The sequence below is a fragment of the Phycodurus eques genome, chromosome 10 (assembly GCF_024500275.1).
Source record: "Phycodurus eques isolate BA_2022a chromosome 10, UOR_Pequ_1.1, whole genome shotgun sequence".
Taxonomy (NCBI): Eukaryota; Metazoa; Chordata; class Actinopteri; order Syngnathiformes; family Syngnathidae; genus Phycodurus; species Phycodurus eques.
In genome coordinates, this window is record NC_084534.1 from 1,957,458 (window position 1) to 1,973,809 (window position 16,352).

The following is a 16,352-nucleotide window of genomic DNA, read 5'->3' on the forward strand; positions in this document are numbered from 1 at the left end:
GATTTGCTTTCGCCACTGATTCCCCAATCGGGGTGGGGTGAATGGCAGGTGGATACACACAATTTGAGCATCAAATATTGAAACATACAATTCCCCCCATAGAAAGAAGGTTAACACACAAGATGCACAACCATTTTGTTTCGAGACCTATTTCATTGTTTGTCATCCATCTAGCTATCCATCCATCTATCCATCAATCCATAGTACTGTACACCATCCATCTAATCCATCTATACTCACTAAGGACTGTACAATGCATGGAATACTAATTCAGAAAATAGGAAATAAATCAAAGAACAACTGGATATGTAACAAAGAACAACAAGGAAACACACACACGTGTAAAATCAATCAATTCCTGTTCTCAGACTGTTGACCAGTACTGATTACTCCTTAAATGTTTTACTTTCATTAACTCCCACCCCACCCCGTATTTTTATTTTCATGCTCTTCTCATTCTGCGAGCCCACTCTTTTGGATGACAGTTGAAGTAGGTCAGCTGGAGTGACAGTTGTTTAGGGCCTGCCTTTTAGAGTGGATCAATGCTAAAACTGTTACACAACACCCCCCTTAAGTTCCCTCCTTTCAAACAGACGTGGACTTGCCACACTTGTCTGTGTGTGCTGTTTCCTGGTAGCTGGATGAACACAATCTCAATCGGGATGTGGGATTTTTGTCACTCTGTGTGAATATACTGAGATTCCCAAAGAGTTATGACGTAGGTATGGATTTCTATTTCATTGTGAGGCTCATTCAAATGATGTGTGGTTAAAAATAAAGCGTTTCGATGTCAAGTTTACATCAATTTGTTTGAAAATTGTTTCAACCAAGTCTCAAACAGGTGAAACCCCTCAGAACACACACCACCAGAATTACTGCACTAAAAATAAACAAGTGCAAAACCAGAACCAAACACAAGGGCAAAATGCCATCCATGACAGACATACTAAATTGGGGTCATTCACTAACTGTTCCTATAAAACATTTTTTTTGTAAGGAAGAATGTATAATTTAACCAATGTTTGTTTTTGTACTAACGTAATTCTAAATTATGACATTTAACTTTAATACACTGATGACCTTTAACAAGACAATAATGCCCAAAAAACCAATTAGAAAACTAGAAAGGTACTCAGTAGAGTTCAGACCTTTGCCAAAGGGAAAAGATTATGGTCTGCATGTAAACACAAAATATTTATGTCGTCTGCCAAGTATTCCAAGGATGCATCCTGACTATCCATGGTGGTACAGACTGAAAAAAAAAAGTCACAACCAGAGTGGTGGAATTTACTGATTAGGATTTTTAAATAAGGTTTGTTGTGAAAAACCTTCAAATATGTCAAAGAATGTAGCTATTCTAGGGACTTTCACAGGCCACGTACGTAAAGTAGAACAGCGTGGATGGGTAATTTATTTAATTTAATATTTATTAGACTGGCGGCACGGTGGCCGACTGGTTAGAGCGTCTACCTCACAGTTCTGAAGTCCGGGGTTCAATCCCCGGCCCCGCCTGTGTGGAGTTTGCATGTTCTCCCCGTGCCTGCGTGGGTTTTCTCCGGGCACTCCGGTTTCCTCCCACATCCCAAAAACATGCATTAATTGGAGACTCTAAATTGCCCGTAGGTGTGCATGTGAGTGCGAATGGTTGTCTGTTTGTATGTGCCCTGCGAATGGTTGACAACCAGTTCAGGGTGTACCCCGCCTCCTGCCCGATGATAGCTGGGATAGGCTCCAGCACGCCCGCGACCTTAGTGAGGAGAAGCGGCTCAGAAAATGGATGGATGGATGGATAATAAATATTAAATATAATTAATTAAAAATGGAATGAAGTTGTAAATGTAGGTCAGTAATTTTAATAGTGGTTAGGGCAGTAGAGAAGGCTCTGAAGGCACTCATTGCACACCACTGGTAGAAGGAGTTCGCTCTTTCAGATTCCTGGGGCTGCACATCTCGGACAACGTCTCCTAATCTACCAACACAACGTCATGTTGACATAGAACAAGTGAAATCCAGGGAAGAAGCTGTGTCAAGCTCTGGGCGCATTATCATGTTGATGATAGACTGAAAAGATGATATTGTTTCATTGAGGTGTGCTTTCCAGATGTAAGTCAAAATACACGAGATGGAATTGTACTTCTGTTGGTAAAAAAATGCACTTTTATGTTATCTCTTGAAGACCAACATTGTATTTCTGAAGGAATATTCTTCAGAAAAAAAGTATACCTGTAAGTACAGATAAGCACTTGTTTTGTACCTTCATTTTTTAGGGTGTATAGAAAATGAATGTATGACATTGGACCACTGCACAGCTCAATGAAATCTTGACATCATCTGTAGAGCATTTGCTCTGAACATAAACCTGTTAGTGATGTGTACAATGGGAATGGTAAAGTATTTCTCAAAGTTACAAAGTTTGCAAGTTATTTGCTGACAGTCTCCATTACTTACATACACAAATACACTTACTTATATATACTTACATACACAGATACACAAACCAGCCACAACATGCTAAGTTGTACAGTATAATGATATACAGCTGTGTCAAACATTCTGCCTTTACAAATTTAATACAAAGTAATGTTAGGCTTTGACTGACATCAGTGATGTATTTAACAATATGCTAATTACTGCTGCTCTATTTTGCAGCACTTTACTGCATCATACTGAGAGCTCTCAGTGTGATGTGTAACAAACTGATGCAGTCAAATTTGCGTCAATATCCAGTGATTTACTGTACTCATTTTGTGGACTTTTAGAGAGTGGAATAGAACTTGTTTTTGAGAATATATTCAAAATTGATTTAAAATCATGTTATTCCTGTCTCATTTTCTTTCTGTCTGTCTTCATCATTGGCGTCTTGGCTATCCATCACCAGTTAGAGGCTTTTTACTCAATCTTCACCACGGAGCAACAGGACCATGTTAAGTCAGTGGAATATCTACGCAGCAACTTCAGACCAATTCAGAGCCTGGACAATCGCCATGTTTTCAAGTCAGCGGTCAAAGACGCCTGGCTGCCTGACCTGTCTCACAGTGGGAGTGGGCCTTATGGCACAGAGTCTTCCAGAGGTAGGTGGGAGTTCTTTAGCTTAAAGTACACACTCTCAAATTGTAACGAATAGATGTTTACACATGGACAGAATTTTTGGTACCCCTCTATTAAGAAAAAAAAGAAATTACAAGCTGTACCTTGTGCAGACCAGACAAAACTAGAGCTTTTTTAGCAAGTCCTGTAAACGCCACATTTACAAACTCGAAAATAAAGTGTGCAAAAGAAAATAACACTGAAGCTACTGTGAAACATGGAGGCTTGGTTATGTCTTGGGTCTGCTTAGACACTGTGTCTTGAACCTGTACAGGGTACAATAAAATCTCAAGCGTGTCAAGGGGTTCTGGTGAAAAATGCACTGTACAGTGTCGCAATCCTTGGTCTCAGTCGCACGCATACGAAAACAAAACATTGGACTAATTCTGAAGTGACTTCTATGAGCCATGATATGCATCTTGTTGAACAGTGGAGGTATAAAACAATTTATACCTATATCTCACAATAGCAACTACATTTTATTGAGTCATTGATTTATTATGAATACAGTGTATATGATACATTTGCTTTCCTAATATTTTAATATTCAAGATTCCCAACTCAACTTTATAATTATATACCGATTCCATAAACCTTTAACTAAGCACATCATTAACATATACAATATAACAGGTAGAGTTCATCATGGAGGAGTGCAGGTGGACCCAGTGGAAGGTAAGCAGGACAGGAAAGGCAGGGGTGCAAGGGAATCTCAAAAGAGGCCTGTTAATATTCTCATTCATCCAGGTCATTTCATTCTCAGGGCACTGAATCGATCGCAACTCGACTGTTCTGGTTATCTTAACACGTCTCATCTGTCATCTGAGCAGTTAATGCAGCAAGGCTTAATTAGGACAGATTAGCCTGAGTTGGTATGGAGTAAGCCAACTATTTATGCTCCAAGTTCGAAGCACACCCCAAAATCACGGACGGTATCATACTTTTGCAATGCAAAAGACAGTCGTTAGGATTCCTGGCAGAGAGGCCACTGTCGTTCCACATGAATCGTTCGGTGGAAACTCCCTCATTATTCCATTCAGTTGTAAAGTGATAATGGAAGTGCCCTAAAGGCCAATGAGGCCGTGTTTTTATTTTATTTTTATTTGTTAGAGGCAGACTTATTTAATTGAATCACTGAATATTGTAGACAAAAGGACATTATTGTAAGTGGGAGATAGGTTGTGTCATAAGCCACCTCCTATGTTAAAGAATGTTTTTTTTTCCCACTTTCACGTAATGGCCTCTCTCACTCATCTTTCAAACCATCTTTCTTCCCTGTCTAGAATGTGCACATTTTTGTCCTTAAAAGAGTGCTGTTTCTCTTGGAGGTGCAAGTAGAGTCTTGACCTGAGGAGTTTGGCCATCTGTATCGTGACGGGCATCTGCTCGGTGGTTGCTTGGTTTCCCCAATGTATGTACTGTATCTGTGCATACCTCACTGTACTTGATCTCATACACCAGATCACTTTTCTGGCTGATAACGTTCCAAACAGTCCACAGGCCAAAGAGGAAGGGCATAGACATGTGAGGGAGGTCTTCAAAACCTGTGTTTAGCCCAGCTGGTATATTTGTGAAAAGTGCATCTAATTCCAGAAGAGACAAGAACAAGGTGGATGACAAAGAAAAGAGTGACAGATCCAGCAATAATGTCATTTTGTATTAATCAGGTCTTTTTGAACCAACACAACATTCCCATACACTTCAAACCTGATAACACCCTGACACAAAGGGTGGTACACCCCAAAAACCGGACACCACACATCCAGAAACGCAATCAAGTGTATGTGGTCAAGTGCAGTGAATAATGCACAGATACATACATTGGGGAAAACAAGCAGACGCATGACACAACACAGTTGGGCAAACTCCTCAGGTCAAGACTCAGCTGTCGACCTGCACCTCCAAGAGAAAAAGCACTCTTTTGCGGACAAAAATGTGTATACTGTATTCTAGACAGAGAAAACAGATGGTTTGAAAGAGAAGTGAGAGAGGCCATATACACAAAGGTGGAAAGACCATCCCTTGACAGAGGAGGTGGCTTACAACTAGACTTTACACTGATTTTATCGGGCTGATCAGTATCGCCTGATATTTAGCATTTTATGCTGATCGGCTGCTCGGCTTTAATGTCAGAATTCGCCGATCCGATCAATGACATCATTGATCGGCTCCGCAAAAGACATTTACTTTATTTTTAGCCTTGTCGCGTGTCTTTTGACGTAGTACTATAAATATTTATAGTACGACGTCAATATTATTATAAATATTATATTTATAGTACTACTACTATTTATAGTACTACGTCAGTATTATTTGTCCTTATAATACTGCGCTGACAGGTCGGTGACCACCAACGTGTGTTGGTGGTCACCGGTGCTCAGGACAGAAGAGGATGTTCGTTTAAGGCTTGCTTGAGGGATGTGCGCATATTTTTAGTACGATACAGCTCACAAGCAGGGAATAAAATGTTATGTAGCCTAGCAAGCTACTGCTAGCACAAATGGTTGGACGTAAACATGCCGCTGTTCTGTCGAATCATGCTCTAAAGGGTCGGTGTGGGTTAATTAATTTAATTAAAAATAAAGTAATTTAATTACAGGAGGTTAGCACCCATTATTTCTGTCATGTAAGGTAGTGGTAGGGGAGAGTGTGGCTAGACAGCATAGGATGGTGGTGTGCAAGATGACTCTGGTGGTGGGGAGGAGGATTAGGAAGACAAAGGCAGAGCAGAGAACCATGTGGTGGATGACAGGACGAGTGTTGTCCAGCTTTTCGGGAAGAGGTGAGACAGGCTCTCGGTGGACAGGAGGAGCTTCCAGAAGACTGGACCATTGCAGCTAAGGTGATCAGAGAGGCAGGCAGGAGAGTATTTGATGTATCTTCTGGCAGGAAAGGAGAGAATGAGACTTGGTGGTAGAACCTCACAGTCCAGGAAATCATACGGGGAAAAAGGTTAGCTCAGAAGAAGTGGGACACTGAGAGGACCGAGGAGAGGCAAAAGGAACACATTGAGATGCAACATAGGGCAAAGGTAGAGGTGGCAAAGGCCATACAAGAGGCATATGATGACATGTATGCCAGGTTGGACAGTATAGAAGGAGACAAAGATCTATACAGGTTGGCCAGACAGAGGGATAGAGATGGGAAGGATGTGCAGCAGGTTAGGGTGATTAAGGATAGAGATGGAAATATGTTCACTGGTGCCAGTAGTGTGCTAGATAGATGGAACGAATACTACGAGGAGTTGATGAATAAGGAAAAGGAGAGAGAAGGGTGAGTAGAAGAGGCAAGTGTGGTGGACCAGGAAGTGGCAATGATTAGTAAGGGGGAAGTTAGAAAGGCATTAAAGAGAATGAAAAATGGAATGGCAGTTGGTCCTGATGACATTCCTGTGGCCGTATGGAAGCATAGAGTGCTCTGGAGTGGTGGCTGTGGAGTTTTTGACCAGCTTGTTCAACAAAATTCTAGTGGGTGAGAAGATGGCTAAGGAATGGAGGAAAAGTGTGTTGGTGCCCATTTTTAAGAACATGGGTGACGTGCAGAGCTGTGGGAACTATAAAGTTGATGAGCCACACAATGAAGTTATGGGAAAGAGTAGTGGAGGCTAGACTGAAGTGAGTAATTGCGAACAACAGTATGGTTTCATGCCAAGAAAGAGAACCACAGATGCATTATTTGCCTTGAGGATGTTGATGGAAATGTAAAGAGAAGGTCAGAAGGAGCTACAGTGTGTCTTTGTAGATCAAGAGAAAGCCTATGACAGAATACCCAGAGAGGAACTGTGGTCCTGCATGCGGAGGTCTGGAGTTGCAGAGACATATGTTAGAATAATACAGGACATGTATGAGGGCAGCAGAACAGTGGTGAGGTGTGCTGTCGGTGTGACAGACGAATTTAAGGTGGCAGTGGGACTGCATCAGGGATCCGCTTTGAGCCCCTCACTGTTTGCAGTGGTGATGGATAGGCTGACAGATGAGGTTAGACTGGAATCCCCATGGACCATGATGTTTGCAGATGACATTGTGATTTGCAGTGAAAGCAGGGAGCAGGTGGAGGAACAGTTAGAAAGATGGAGGCATGCACTGGAAAGCAGAGGAATGAAGATTAGCCGAAGTAAGACAGAATATATCAGAATCATCTTTATTTGCCAAGTATGTCCAAAACACACAAGGAATTTGTCTCCGGTAGTTGGAGCCGCTCTAGTACAACAGACAGTCAATTTACAGAACAATTTGGAGACATAAAGACATTGACAAAAAACAATTGTGCAAAAAGATGCAGAGTCCTCTAGCACTTAGAGCAGTTCGAACGACTAATATTGCAATAGTCCGGTGCAATGACCATTGTGCAAAGGGCGCTGACACTTCAAGGAGTGTATGCGGTTTAAAGTGACGAGTAGTGCGATCATCTGGGACAATGTTGGTTGTGCAAATGTTACAGATACTCCTCAATCAGTGTGCAAATGGAGCAGATGCTACTCTGGCATGAGTGGTCAGTATATGCAAATAGTGCAGCATGGCGAGACAACTACAGTGAGTGCATGAGTAATACATAATTGGCCCCACAGAAATGTGACAACAAACTCAAGTCAAAAAAATTCCAGCTTGTTGTAATGGAATTATAGGTTAGGTGTTTAAGAAGTTGATCGCAAGCGGGAAGAAGCTGTTGGAATGTCTACTAGTTCTAGTTTGCGTTGATTGGTAGCGCCTACCTGAGGGAAGGAGCTGGAAGAGCTGGTGACCGGGGTGCAGACGGTCAGAGAGGATTTTGCACGCCCTTGTCTTAGTTCTGGCAGCGTGCAAGTCCTCAATGGTGGGTAAGGGGGTACCGACAATCCTTTCAGCAGTTTTGATTGTCCGTTGCAGTCGGAGTTTGTCCTTTTTTGTAGCAGCACCAAACCAGACTGTGATGGAAGAACACAGGACTGATTCGATGACCGCTGTGTAGAACTGTCTCAGCAGCTCCGGTGGCAGGCCGTGCTTTCTCAGAAGCCGTAGGAAGTACATCCTCTGATGGGCCTTTTTGAGGACGGAGTTGATGTTGGTCGCCCACTTCAGGTCCTGAGAGATTGTAATTCCCAGGAACTTGAAGGTCTCGACGGTTGACACAAGGCAGCTGGACAACGTGAGGGGCAGCTGTGGCGAAGGATGCCTCCTGAAGTCCACAATCATCTCTACAGTCTTGAACGTGTTCAGCTCCAGGTTGTGTCGGCCGCACCACAGCTCCAGCCGCTCCACTTCCTGTTGATATGCAGACTCGTCACCGTCCTTGATGAGGCCGATGACAGTGGTGTCATCTGCAAACTTCAGGAGCTTGACAGTCGGGTTCGCTGAGGTGCAGTCGTTCGTGTAGAGAGAGAAGAGCAGCGGAGAGAGGACACAACCTTGGGGCGCCCCAGTGCTGATGCTGCGTGTGGATGAGGTGGCCTCCCCCAGCCTGACCTGCTGTGTCCTGCCCGGCAGAAAGCTGTAAATCCACTGGCAGATGGCAGGTGAGACGCTGAGCTGGAGAAGTTTGGTTGAAAGGAGTTCAGGGATGATGGTGTTGAACGCTGAGCTGAAGTCCACGAACAGGATCCTCGCATAGGTCCCTGCACTATCGAGGTGTTCTAGGATGAAGTGCAGTCCTATGTTGACTGCATCATCCGCAGACCTGTTCGCTTGGTAGGCAAACTGCAGGGGGTCCAGCAGGGGACCTGTGACACTCTTGAGGTGGTCCAGCACGAGACGTTCAAAGGACTTCATGACCACAGATGTCAAAGCGACAGGCCTGTAGTCATTCAGACCAGAGATTGCAGGTTTCTTGGGGAACTGGAAAGATGGTGGAGCATTTGAAACAGGATGGAACTTCGCACATTTCCAAAGATCTGTTGAAGATCTGAGTGAAGACTGGAGCGAGCTGGTCCGCGCAGACTTTAAGGCAGGATGGGGACACATGGTCCGGGCCTGCCGCTTTGCTAATCTTCTGTTGTTTGAAGATGCGTCTCACATCCTATTCATGGATGGTTAATGCAGAAGTCAGAGGTGTGGTTGTGGTCGCGGGTGCGGCCGGGTGGGTATGTGGTGTGAAACTGTCCTTTTCAAATCTGCAGTAGAAGGTATTCAAGTCGTTGGCTAGTGTGCTATTGTTCTCAGCTTGGGGGGATCGTCGCTTGTAATTAGTCAGCGATTGGAATGCATGCCAGACTGATTTAGAGTCTTTCGGGCTAAACTGTTTTTCCAACTTTGCTGCATAGATCCTCTTTGCAATGTTAATTTCTTTAGTAAGCTGGTTTCTAGCTCGATTATACAGGGCCCTGTCTCCGCTCTGATATGCATCTTCCTTAGCTTGGCGAAGCTGCTTAAGTTTAGCAGTAAACCACGGCTTGTTGTTGTTGAATGTGCGAAATGATTTTGTTGGTACACAAACCTCTTCACAGAAACTGATATAGGATGTGACAGTGTCCGTATATTCATCCAGGCTGCCAGCTGAATTTTCAAAGACAATGCAGTCTGTGCAGTCTAAACAGCTTTGAAGTTCCATCTTGGCTTCATTGGTCCACTTTTTGACTGTTTTCACTGTAGGCTTCGCACATTTAAGTTCTTGCCTGTACATCTGTATTAAGTGAATTAAGCAGTGATCAGACGAGCCCAAGGCTGCATGAGGTATAGCACGGTATGCGTTTTTTACCGTAGTGTAGCAGTGGTCTAAAGTATTATTTTCCCTGGTAGGACAGTCGATGTGCTGCTTGTATTTAGGGAGTTCGTGGTTGAGTTTAGCTTTGTTAAAGTCCCCGAGAATAATGAGGGGTGAGCCCGGGTGTTTTTTTTCAATTTCGTTGATTTGTTCGGCGAGCGCTAGCAATGCGCCGTTCGTGTTAGCTTGAGGCGTAATATAGACTCCAACCAGTATGAACGATGCAAACTCACGTGGCGAGTGCAATGGTTTACAGTTCAAAAACAGCGACTCCAAATGCGGGCTGAAGTGTGTGCTGAGCACCGTGACGTCCGTACACCATTTTTCGTTGATATGGAGGCATAACCCGCCGCCCTTTGTTTTCCCCGATGATTCCATGTCGCGGTCCGCTCGATGAATGTTGAAGCATGACGGCGCCATCGGGTACAGCGTCGCTAAGCCAGGTCTCCGTGAAGCACATGGCCGCGGAACGTCCGAAGTATTTACTGGTCTTTAACAGAAGATGAAGCTCGTCCATTTTGTTGGGTAGGGAGCGTACATTCGCGAGGTGGATCGACGGGAACGCCAATCTGTGTCCTCTCTTGCGGAGTTTCACCTGAATGCCGGCTCATTTCCCTCTGTGGCGCCGCTTCCGCCTCCATGCGCCGAAAACCGCGGACGCCGCTCCGGTGAGTAACTCGGGGGAAAAAACTGAGCGGATTTTTGAAAGTTGGTGACAGAAAGTCCGTAGTAGCCTCCTTGATGGTTAGCAGGTCTCCCCTTGTGTAAGTGAGTCGTGTAAGGTCTCCAAAGACGGACGAAAAACACAAAAACAAAGACAATACTAGAGCGCGCGTTACCGAGGCGACCACACTGGTAGGCGCCATCTTGGAAATTAGTGCATGCATGAATGAGAGGGGTGGTGAGGTGAGAGTGAGGCTACAGGGAGAAGAGTTAGCAAGGGTGGAAGACTTTAAATAATTGGGGTCAACTGTCCAGAGCAATGGTGAGTGTGGTCCGGAAGTGAAGAAACGGGTACAAGCAGGTTGGAACGGGTGGAGGAAGGTGTCAGGTGTGTTATGTGACAGAAGAGCCTCTGCTAGGATAAAGGGCAAAGTTTATAAAACAGTGGTGAGGCCAGCCATGATGTACGGAATAGAGAGAGTCGCACTGAAGAGACCACATGAAGCAGAGCTGGAGGTGGCGGAAATGAAGATGTTGAGGTTCGCTCTCGGAGTGACCAGGTTGGATAAAATTAGAAATGAACTCATCAGAGGGACAGCCAAGGTTCAATGTTTTGGAGACAAAATTAGAGAGAGCAGACTTCGATGGTTTGGACACGTCCAGACTAGAAATAGTGAGTATATTGGTAGAAGGATGATGAGGATGGAGCTGCCAGGCAAGAGAGCTAGAGGAAGACCAAAGAGAAGGTTGATGGATGTCGTGAGGGCAGTTGGCGTTCGAGAGGAGGATGCAGGAGATAGGCTTATATGGACAAGGATGACGCGCTGTGGCGACCCCTAAAGGGACAAGCCGAAAGGAAAAGAAGATTTCTGCCATGTGATGTTGGTTTGACTTGACTGACTGATTAGAATACATGATCAGAATCAGAATCAGAATCAGAATCATAATCATCTTTATTTGCCAAGTATGTCCAAAACACACAAGGAATTTGTCTCCGGTAGTTGGAGCCGCTCTAGTACAACAGACAGTCACTTTACAGAACACTTTGGAGACATAAAGACATTGACAAAAAACAATTGTGCAAAAAGATGCAGAGTCCTCTCGCACTTAGAGCAGTTCGAATGACTAATATTGCAGTCGTCCGGTGCAATGACCATTGACTAGAGCGGCGATTTCCAACCTTTATGGAGACAAGGAACATATTTTACAATTCAGAAATCTCACGGCACACCAACAAACAAACATCCATCCATCCATCCATTTTCTGAGTCGCTTCTCCTCACTAGGGTCGCGGGCGTGCTGGAGCCTATCCCAGCTATCATCGGGCAGGAGGCGGGGCACACCCTGAACTGGTTGCCAACCAATCACAGGGCACATAGAAACAAACAACCATTCGCACTCACAGTCACACCTACGGGCAATTTTGGAGTCTCCAATTAATGCATGTTTTTGGGATGTGGGAGGAAACCGGAGTGCCCGGAGAAAACCCACGCAGGCCCGGGGAGAACATGCAAACTCCACACAGGCGGGGCCGCGGATTGAACACGGGTCCTCAGAACTGTGAGGCTGACGCTCTAACCAGTCGTCCACCGTGCCGCCCCAACAAACAAACATGTCACAAAAAGTAGATACATTAATTACTGTATTTACTTCCTGCCATCTAATAGAAGACCATTCATTTGTTCTGTCTGTCACTATGCCTCACTGGCATAAATAGAGGAACAAAGATACAATATTTATTGTAAATATAATTTTTTGAGCAATTAAGTACACAAGTATGTACAGTAAATGAACAGGTCATTGAAATAGACACATCTTGTGATTTTTTTAAACTCGCTGATTGGTGATCGGCCCCAAAAATCCTGTCCGTGTAAAGCCTACTTACAACATGACCTATTTTCCACTTATAATGTCGTCCTTTTGTCCATTCCAAAAAAAACTAAATTCTGCCTCCAACAAATAAAAAAAAAAAAAAAAAAAAAAACACGTCCCCCTTGGCCGTTAGGCAGCTCCACTATCACTTTACAACTGAATGAAATATTAATGTGTGAGTTTCCACCTAACGACGCTTGTGGATGGACAGTGGCCTCTCTGCTTGAATGTGTGTGAATTGGTTATCTTTATGGTGTTTGGCATGCAATAGATAGATCAATATACTTTTTATTGACCCCGTGAGGGAAATTAAGGAAGTATAGCCATCTATCGTTTTCATGCAATATACCATAAAAAGTTCAATTCCCTCACATGCAGGCAAAGGAGTGATATTTTAGTGATGGGGCAACAAAATACAAAATTTATACAGCATAGTGAAAATTGAATTTAATTAGTACATTAAAAAATAGAATGGAAAACTATACCCACAAGTCATGTTTTAGTTAGTTTTTTTTTTTTTGCGTTCTTTATTTTTATTGTTTGTATTTCATACATTCCATAGGCAGTCCACACTGAAAGAAAACAACTCATTGAATTTACTTGCAATTTGCACTCAATTGGTGGAATTTTAAGTAAAACTCACTCACCACTATCAAGTTAATTGTCCTTACCACTAACCTTATCTGTTGTAAAGATATTCAGTAAATTTTACTTAATTGCCTTTGTAACAGCCTGGAGAAAGGGAGATGAAATGACCACTCAGATAACGATGTTTCTTCTCCGGAAGCTCTACTGAGAATGAGATTTAGTATTATTTATTGTCCTAAATAATACAAAAGACACTTAAATACAAATATTCCAACAATGATACAAAAAAAAAAATCTTATTTCATATAACATGCATATTGACAAAAATAGTTCCTAATATAATAAACAAAACATACAGGATACATTATGCTTCAAATACACAATTGACTAAAGAAATAGTTTGCCAAAAATATCCATTTAAAAAAATACATCAATTCTGAACACACGCATCGCCCCAAACCTCTTCAGTGCCATGCGCATGCATATCCGCATTACCTGAGTGTTCATGTACCACGTGACTTCCCACTTATGACCCGCGCCAATCTACAATGGCCGCCGAGTGTCACCCAAACTAGCGAACTCAACTCGGACATAAACGTGAAAGTCCAAACAAATACATACTTTAAAAACAAGTTTTAACCCACTGGTTTCTTATGCACATTAATATTCACATATCATACCTGAATAAGGGGAGATGAAATGACCACTCAGACATCGATGTTTCTTCTCCGAAAGCTCTACCGAGAATGAGACATCGTGCCGAGAGCTAACCTCCTCTGTCTTTAGCAGGCATAAGCAGTCAATCACTGATCACTTTTCTTCAAGAGGCTAAATTATCCATCCATTTTCTTTACCGCTTATCCTCACTAGCAGATTATAAACATATTGTACAGGTATAGACAAGTATTTTTAAACCATATTTAAACCATATTTAAATGTTGTAAATACGTTTCCCACAAATAATCTCGATAACGTCCGACATTCATCTTCATGAATTTTACCTTTTAATGAATGACTGACTTTTAAATTATTTTATGACCTATCATATATGACTAATCTATCACACATTTATATAGGGGGCGGCACGGTGGTAAACTGGTTAGAGCGTCTGACTCACAGTTCTGAGGACCAGGGTTCAATCCCCCGCCCCGCCTGTGTGGAGTTTGCATGTTCTTCCCGTGCCTGCGTGGGTTTCCTCCGGGCACTCTGGTTTCCTCCCACATCCCATAAACACGCATGCTTGGTTAATTGACAACTCTAAATTGCCTGGAAGTGTGAATGTGAGTGTGAATGGTTGTTTGTTTATATGTGCCCTGCGATTGGCTGGCGACCAGTTCAGGGTGTACCCTGCCTCTCGCCCGATGACAGCTGGGATAGGCTCCAGCACGCCCGCAACCCTAGTGAGGAGAAGCGGCTCAGAAAATGGATGGACATTCATATAGGAAAAATATCAAGTAATTCGTATATCTTGTTCTGAAATAATTTGTTTTCAATCTTGTTTGAAAATTGGAATTACTTGTTAGAAGTAGATTTACTCAATACAATTCAGTTGCTTATTTTCTTTATCTAAATGCTAATTGTACCACAAAACACACATAATGCAGTTTATTTATTTTATTTCATTTTATCTGGGATCTTAGTAAATCAGACCCTCAATATTTTCTCCCATAAGCTCATTTGGTGCTGTGTTCGTTTATTTCTTTTTCGACAAGCCAATCTATAAAGACTCATCAAAGTTCCTTGTTTTTTTTTTCATCCTAAATTGTTGACAGTTCATAATGTGAATAAATGAAGGCTATTTCGTGTTACTTTTGCACATAGGAAAGCATTGACTTCTCAGTGTGTGTGTGCGTGCGTGCATGTTTGTGACATCCTGGATAGCGCTCCGTTATTTCACCAGTGAGCTGGGTAACTCCCCTAGCATAAGGCAGTGGGAGGCACACCAGTCCCCTTCTTGCTCCTGCCTCATTACCATTGAAACAACACCACACATTATGCAATGTGTTCGCGCGCATGAGAGTGTGAATGCAGTGCAAATGTGTGAGTGTTCCTCTTAAGGTTTGTGTGAGCTTGAACAGGTCCAAGCATCTGTGTTGTGGCAAATATGTCGACAGATTTTATTCCCTTCCTTCCGTCACCTACTCTCTCCCATATGGTTAAGTCAGAGAGCGGTGCATCACCTAGATGTATGCACACCTCCCTAAGAAAACACAGCATGGTTCCGTGGGTTTTTCTGGCATGTTGCACTGAACACTTTGGTCGTGCCCTTGAGTGCTGCAGTGGGACGCATATTGTATAAGTAGATCTAATCTTTACAGCAAGCGGGGTGAGGGGAGGTGCGTGCAGCAGGACATACCACCTGCATACCCACTGTAACGAAATACTGTGGAGTAAGTTTGTTTAATCAGACACAATATTTGGTTCACTTTCACGAGCTGTATCCCAAATGTTGCTATTGAAAGGGGGAAAAGGAGTCAGGAATAATATAACAAACACACAGAGTCAAACATAACTTTTTCTTATTCTCATAAAATGCAGATTTGCAAATTTTAATATGGTAATACTGTAGCGACCCACAATGGTTAGGGGATGGGGAATTCGGTCAAAGGCGGTTGGTGGGGTAATGACATCCAGTTGAGAGCAGAGGCTTCTGGTTCCGGGTTAGGAGGAGTGGCTCTGGTTGCCACTTTACAAGAATATCATGTCAACCGACTGAGCCGTTGTTAACTGCTGTTGTTTTTTGTGAAGTGGGGCTAAACATGGGACTCAACTAGTCTTTGACTGTTGTCAGGCCAACCACAACATATGTTTTCTTTTCGCAATTATGAGACCTTGCTAGGCTCAATTGTCACTTCATAATTTAAAACAAAATTTTGATCCGTAGAACAGATGCATTCATTTTCTGTTATATTTTAAGGGGAAACTTGTTTCGAATCTAAACAAAGTGGAAGTCAAAACAGTTTCCTGGTCCATTTTATTTGACTTCTCAAGGTCCACTGTATTCTATTGTATTTCTTTGTTTTACACATGCACTTGTTGCAGGTGTGTGTGTGTGTGCACTGCAAAAACTCAAACTCTTCTTCTTCTTCTTTTCCTTTCGGCTTGTCCCGTTAGGGGTCACCACTACGTGTCAACCTTTTCCTTGTAAGCCTACAGTATCTCCGACATCCTCCTCTCTAAGACCAGCTGCCCTCATGTCTTCTCACACTACATCTATCAACCTCCTCTTTGGTTTTCCTCGAGCTCTCTTGCCTGGCAGCTCCATCCTGATCATCCTTTCACACCAGTATACTCATGATTTCTCTTCTGGACACGTCCAAAGCATCAAAGTCTGCTCTCTCTAACTTTGACTCCAAAACATCGAACCTTGGCCGTCCCTCTGATGAGCTAATTTCTAATTTTATCCAACCTGGTCACTCCGAGAGTGAACCTCAACATCTTCATTTCCGCCACCTCCAGTTCTGCTT

At 43.1% G+C, this 16,352-nt stretch overlaps 1 protein-coding gene across 6 annotated transcripts in view; it reads left to right on the plus strand.

Moving 5' to 3' along the window:
- Positions 1-16,352, plus strand: part of LOC133408831 (receptor-type tyrosine-protein phosphatase gamma-like) — a 436,974-nt gene that overhangs the window by 321,632 nt on the left and 98,990 nt on the right. For all 6 annotated transcript variants that reach the window (XR_009769331.1, XM_061688097.1, XM_061688098.1 and 3 more), the window contains exon 8: positions 2,879-3,071. Coding sequence is in view for 5 of the 6 variants with exons in the window: in XM_061688097.1 (XP_061544081.1) it covers positions 2,879-3,071 (193 nt within the window). In the remaining variant the exon portion in view is untranslated. The remainder of the gene's footprint in view (positions 1-2,878; positions 3,072-16,352) is intronic.